Genomic DNA, 6,975 nt, shown 5'->3' on the forward strand with positions numbered 1-6,975 from the left:
ATCTCAGCTCTATGGCCCAGGTTGGTCTTGACCTCAAGCCCATTTTCCTGCCCCAGCTTCCTGATTGCTGGGATCACCAGTGTTAACCACCATGATCTATTGATCCTTTTTTTAAAAAAAATATTTGTGATTATAAGGTTCTAACTGTTAATTTTGTGTGTGTGTGGTAGGGGCCAGAGATTGCAATTTATACATTGCAAGGTCCTGGATTTGATCCCAGAACCATAAAAACCTTTTGCCCTAGATCCACTTTCATTAGGTAACTAGTAGGCCCCAGACCTTAGCCCAACTGACTCCATGATGGAAGCACCATTCAGGCAGTAAAACTCAGCACATAGACAACCACCAGCCAGAGTAAAAGCAAAGACCTACCTAACCCATCAGAGTTCATGGTTCTGGGGAAGTCTCTAAATGCGTTAACCTTGCCTTTTGGCTTCTGTTGCTCTGTGTTTGGCTAACTACTCTTGTTAACTGTAGTATATCAACCCAGAACATGGTTTTGTGTTTAAAAGCTCACCCTGAGAAAGACTCAGGGCTACACTGTGATCCTGAACACCCATTGTAGTTGCTGGCCAGCTAATAGAGATTTGCTACTGGCTTAAACCCATGTTCAAGCCATCTTCTCTCTTAGATAGCCCACAACATCTCCACTTACATTTTAGCAGAGGCACATAATATGCCAGAAAAGTTATAACAAGTAGCTCTGATATGTAATTTACACAGACATTCCTTACAGGGATAGGTAGCCTGTGTTGTCTATTGCTGTGTACCGACCATCTCAGAACTCTTCTTTACAAACATCATCGTATGTGGTCTCTAAGGCCAGAGCTCTGGGTGAGCACAGCCAGGTGGCTTGGCTCAGGAGCTCTCCTTAAGCTGAAGTCAAGCTGTTGACCAGAGACACAGCTCTTGAAAACTTCACTGAGGCAGGACAAGAGTCAGACAACACAGAACTTGGCTTTCCTCAGAGTGAGGGAGGCAAGTGGGGATGAGCAAGATGGAAGCCATGATAATTCTTAAACAGTTTTAATGAGATAGGATTTACATGTTTCATATATATTCAAAGGGTTTGTTTTTTTTTAACCCACCAATGATGTGCAGTTACAATTGTTAGGACATTCCCATCATCTCCAGAGGAAGATCATACCCTCTGACAGTAGCTTCTTCAACATCCCCCGCCCCCAGCCCTGGGAAACCACAGTCTACAGGATCTCATTCTGCAGGCTAGGCCTTCCTGGAACTCCCTATACAGCCAAGGATGACCTCTGACTCCTGATGGTCTTGCCTCCACTTCCCAAGGTCTGGGATTACAGGTCCAGCCTGGCCATCACTGGAGATTTTAACCTTAAATTCAGCAGGTGCTTGCCAAGTCTGACAACTTAACTGGTTCCTGGGACCCATATGGAGGAAGAAGGAAACTGACTCTTGAAGATGGCTCTCTATGACTCCCACAGTGCGCGTGTGTACGTCACCAGGATTGGCTTATAACACACTCTTAGCAAGTCTGGGATAATCTAACAGAGGCTGACAGACAGACTTCATTATTCTGTGGTCTGAGCTGATACACTACAGCCTCAGTCTCAGCTGTTATCTTTGTTTTATCCTGTTTTAAACCTTTCTTGCCACTCAAAAAGTAGGGAGTTCAAGACCAACTTCATAACAAGATCCTGCCTCAGATAAAACCCTTTTGATAGAAATAATTTCTCCGATAGCAGTTAAGTACAGAAAAAGTAAGTTTATTAACTTTCATCCAATAAACTCAAGAAAAAGTGTTCATTGTCTTTGATTCTTTCCTTTAACATTCCAATCACAGCTTCCCCTCCCTCCTCTGCTCCCAGTCCCTCCCTCTCTCCTCCCCTCCTCCCCTCCTCTCCTCCTCCCCTTCCTCCCTTTCTCCTCTGAAAAGAGGAGGCCTCCCATGGATATCAAAGCCTTGACTCACACATTGCAGTAAGACAAAGGCATCTTCTTCTATTGTGGCAGACAGGGAAAGGGATTCAAAGGCAGGCACTGTAGCCAGAGACAGCCCTGTTCTTTGTCTTTAACTATCAGAGAAATGCAAATCAGACAGTATGTGTGGGCAGAGGCCTAGGGGACCCGAGCCCTCAGAGCCCTCATCCTTGCTGTGGGAAATGACAGCAGTTGCTATGGGAATCAAGTCCATCATTTCCTCAATTGCCTAGACCCAGAATTCCTGGACATACCTTCCTCAGTGTTCACCCAACAGAAATGAGAACATAAGCTGTCATAAAAATGTGTATAGTAATGTTCAAGTCAATATCATTCATTATAGTCATATGATTTCAAAGTAGAAATCATCCAATGTTTATCAGCCATGATGGTATAAGATGCATAGCATGCCTTATAACGGATGAACATCAAAAACACAAAACTAAGTCGGAGATGCCAGATCAGATACACGAACATCTCATATGTGAACTGTCCAAAACAGGGAGATTCAGAATGACAGAAAATAGACCTGTGGCTGCCTAGGGCTGAAGAGGTGAGGTTGGCAGTCCCAGCAAAGAGGTGAGAGTGGCAGGTCTTTTGGGGGGTGGTTATTTGACACAAAGTCTCACTCTACCTAACCTAGAATTAGGTAGGTCAGGATGGCCTTGAACTCCTGGCAAACTCTTGCCTCAGTGTTGGGGATGCTAGACCACAGGTGTGAGGCATGATGCCCAGGGCTCAGGGTTTCTTTCTGAGACAGACTATATTCTAAAGTTTCGATGGTGATTGCAAGGCTCTGTGAGGAACTAAGAACCATATTAGTTGCATACTTAAAAAAAAAAAGATTCATTTTTATTATTTTTATGTATATGAGTACACTATTGCTCTCTTCAGACACACCAGAAGAGGGCACCAGATTCCCCCTACAGATGGTTGTGAACCGTCATGTGGTTGCTGGGAATTGAACTCAGGACCTCTGGAAGAGCAGTTAGTGCTCTTAACCGCTGAGCCATCTCTCCAGTCCCAGTTGCATATTTTTAAAATATATATATTATTTGTAATCTCAGATGGCTTAGAACTATGTAGACCACCAGGCTAGCCTCAAATTCAGAGATCTACTTGCCTCTGATTCCCAAGGACTGGGATAAAAAGCATTTACCACTGTGCCAAGCTATTTTTTTCTTAAGACAGGGTCCCCATGCAGTCCAGGCTGGCCTCAAACTTGCTATGGAATTGTTGTGAAGGACCTTGAAATTCCAATCCACTCATCTCCAGGAAACACTGGCCTTACAGGTGTGCACCCCTAACCCCGAAAGCTGCATACCTTTTGATTAATTGCTGGGCTTTTGTTTTGTTTTATGCCTATTGGTGTTTTGCTTGCATGTCCGTGTGTCTGTCTGTGCACCATGTGTATCATATGCAGTGACCATTGGAGCCAGAAGGAGGGAATCAGATCCTAGGTCTGGAGTTACAGGTGGTTGTTAGCCACCATGTAGGTGCTGAGAATCGAGCTTGGATCCTCTGCAAGAGCAGCCAGTGCTCTTAACCACTGAGCTGTCTCTCCAGCCCTCAGCCCCTTCTGAATCAGGGACTCCCCCTGCAGCCCAGCCAGGCCTGAGACTCATTGTGTAAGCCTGGCTCATCTTGACTGCTGAGATTATAGGCAGGAGCCACGTGTCCCACTAAGCTGTATATTTAAATAAGTCCATTTTGGGAGTATAAATTATTTCTCATAAAGCTTTTAAAAAACAATTCTATTGCATTTCTGAATAATACAATTTGGACCAAAATATTCCAATTTTGAATTCCAGACTTTATACCTGATATCTAAAGGAGAAATTTAGAAAAAGACCGGGGATCCTTTTGGTAACTGGTTTCTATAGGAGGACCTTCTTGACACCTGGTTTTACCCTTCAGAGGCATCCTGAAGCAATGGATCTTGGGAATCTTTGGATGGAGCAAGGCTTATCCTTTAACAGGGTCATTCTGAGTTGGCTGTGGGAGCACACACCTGTGATCCCAGCACTAGAAGCTACAAAAGAGGCATTAGGTAAAGGCAGGGGATCATCCTTCCGGGCCAGTCTCAGCTACACAGTGAGTTCCCAAGGGGTCTGAGCTACAGAATAGGATCCTGTGACAGAAGTCGTGTGTGTGTGTGTGTGTGTGTGTGTGTGTGTGTGTGTGTCCTCAGCACAGTGTATGCAGGGGACTATCTGTCCTGGGCATTCCACACTTAAACTATTAGTTGGGTGGTCTCACTATCTCTGTTACGGAAGAGGAAATGAAGGCACAGAGATATAAGTTAATTTACCCAGGATAAGCTAGTGGGTTCTTGAGCTGGTACCCGAGTTTACCTCCTGATCCCCATTACAGCTTCGCTCCACTACCAACCTGGATTTCTCCCTTCTCCCTTTATTGTAGCTTGTCCACCCCTGATTCAAACCTCACATTCCTGAGAACGTTCTCTGTGTACCTCTCCAACTAGAAGCAGTGACCATTGTAAGTAATCCTCAACTTCCCCCCAGATGAGACATAAACCACCCTAGGTGACACAAATACAACAGGCCATCGACCCTGCTTGTCCCTGGACTTGCCCACGCACCTCCTTCCTCCCCAGCCTACAAGGCTACTCTCCTGGGCTTAGGATAGGTCATTTCCTGTCTCCCAAGAAGACCTGAAGCAAACACATGCTGGAAGAGCCCATGCCATCACCACTCTGAGCAGAGATTACTATGCTAGCAGATCCCTGAGAGGTGAGTACAGGGATCGGGTGGGGGCGGGGGGGGCACTCAAACATCCCCTAGCCCAGAGTCTGGGAGGAACTTCAATCCACAACCACCAAGGATTGTTTTTTCCTGACTCAGTTTAGAGACCTCCAGTGCTGGGATAACAAAATTAATTAATTAGTTAATTAATTAATCTACCCACTGTAGACCACCAACCAGAGACTCCATCTCTGCTAGTTACCTCCACTGAGACATTAACCCTGAATCCTATCCTATCCATCAGGAACATGGGTAGCCCCAAGCATTGACCCCCCCACTAAAAGGAATCCAAAGCCACATTCCTCCCTTGCTTTCCGTCATTAAATTGTGAATAATAATGCATTTACTTATTCTCCCACTTAAAAAGTTGTTTAAATTCTTTGAAGAATCTTGCAAGGCAGCTTGGCTAGACAGCAGGCAGGACAGTCCAGTGCCTCAGGTGGGCAGGCAAGGGTCTGCCATTCACCTATCTTTTGGTCCAGCAAGTAAGCATTAGGATTGATGGTGTAGTCCTTAGTCTGGACATCGCTGGCTGTGGTGACGCCCCCACATACAAAGACCTTGCTGTCTCCAATGGAGCAGATAGCATGGGATACATCCAAGGGACAACTGTTGGGCAACAGAGGTACTGAGGTTGTCGACTTGTTGGCCTTGATCTTCTGTAAGTTGATTTCCACGCTCTGCCGGTGGCTGTGTACACGGAGGATGTTGTCCTGATGGAACGAGAGCAGGGGCCGGTGGTTGAATTCGATGGGGAAGGTGATACACTGGACCACTTCCCCCGTGCAGGTGTCAAAGCAGTCCACTACACCGACCCGGGAGATGTAGCCCTTCACCAGGCATCGCCCAGTGACAATGTACAGGTTCCGGTCACCCTTAGTGATGACTGCTGTCCCGTCCATAGGAATGCTCATCTTCCCCGCCAAGCACCAGGCTTCCTTGCGTTCATCATAGCGATAGATGTTAGAGACGTACCGGCGTGGGGCAATGCTCCCACCCACTGAGTAAACTGTTCCCCCGCAGGTCACCATGGTGTGGAAGACAAGCCCAATGGGCAGGTCAGGCAGCTTGGTCCAGGAGTTGTCGTCCATGTCATACCGCCACGCTGTCTTCAGTCCTGAAATCTGCTCAGTGGTGCCACCGGATATGTAGATGTAACGGCCAGCAGCAGTGGCACTGAGCGCGGCTGCCCGGTACGGCATCTCTGAGAGCTTCAGCCACAGGTTCTCCTGGATGATATAGGCAAACACTCCATCGTTGAACTTACCGTGGGCCTTCTGGCCACCCAGGATGACCACCGAGTCAAGCAGGGCCCCTTTCCGCTGGTAGCTCAGCAGGCTGCACGGGCGCTCCTGCTTGCGGTCCATCAGGACACTTTCGATCAAGGTGGCATGGGCAGAGTTGTTCTCCAAGCCAATCAGCTTGTTGCTGGCAAACATCAGCGTCTTGTTGGAGACCGCATTGAGATTGATGTAATTGAAGAACTTCTTGAAGTATTTTTCCCGCTCCTCCTTCCGGAAGTACACCCAACTGATGAGTGCACTGAGAGCCTGGTCCTCGTTGAGCACGTGGAGGTTTTCATCCCGGAGCAGGCGACCGAAGATGACGGGTGGGCAGCGCATGAAGTGCATAGAACCCTCGGGACTGGCCCAGAAGTGGAAGTTGTCACGAATGCCAGAGTAGGCCAAGTCTGATACTTCTTTGAGCTCGAACAGCTCAGCCAAGAAGAGGTAGCGCAAGCAGTTGACGCGGCGAATGGACTTAATAAGGAAGTCATTGCAGTGAATCCGAAGGCGTGGGGTATTGAAATACTGCGCGCCCCGGAGCAGCTCCTCCACGTTCTGCTCTGAGATCACCACTTTGCCGCTGTAGAAGTAATCCAGGAGCTGGTCCACCGTGGCTGGGCTCAGGTAGTTGGGGTCAATGGTGATGTAGAGTTCATCGGTGGTCTTCATGTCGTTGCTGGCGATGAGGCTTTTCACTAGTGGAGAGACGGCAGCCAGCACGTTGCGATGTGCGAAGAAGACATGATGGTCCACAGTCAGGGCCATGTCCCAGTACTCTTTGCGTTTCCTCTGTTTGTTCAGGTTTTGCAGCACAAAGCTGTTGTAGTTTTTCTCTGTGAATTCCAGTTTCATGGTGCTTCTTGTTGGCCGAGACAGAAGGTCTGTAGCAGGTACCGGAGGGCAGACTTTTTCAGGCCTTTGGGGTTTGTACTGATGGTTGTTTGCAGAGCAGCTGACCAGAGAGGAGTGGGCGT

The 6,975-nt window shown here is 47.5% G+C and overlaps 1 protein-coding gene across 1 annotated transcript; it reads right to left on the minus strand.

Moving 5' to 3' along the window:
• Positions 1-5,023: 5,023 nt before the first annotated feature.
• Positions 5,024-6,975, minus strand: Ccin (calicin). The gene has a single exon (XM_021160423.2). It carries the CDS (start codon positions 6,851-6,853, stop codon positions 5,087-5,089), a length of 1,767 nt encoding a protein of 588 aa, XP_021016082.1. The 5' UTR covers positions 6,854-6,975; the 3' UTR covers positions 5,024-5,086.

The sequence above is a fragment of the Mus caroli genome, unplaced genomic scaffold, assembly GCF_978045245.1.
Source record: "Mus caroli unplaced genomic scaffold, Mus_caroli_1 scaffold_6, whole genome shotgun sequence".
In the NCBI taxonomy this organism is placed as follows: Eukaryota; Metazoa; Chordata; class Mammalia; order Rodentia; family Muridae; genus Mus; species Mus caroli.

Excerpts from the sequence above, each read along its gene's own strand:
- Ccin (XM_021160423.2), bottom strand. The coding sequence starts at position 6,853 with ATGAAACTGGAATTCACAGAGAAAAACTACAACAGCTTTGTGCTGCAA.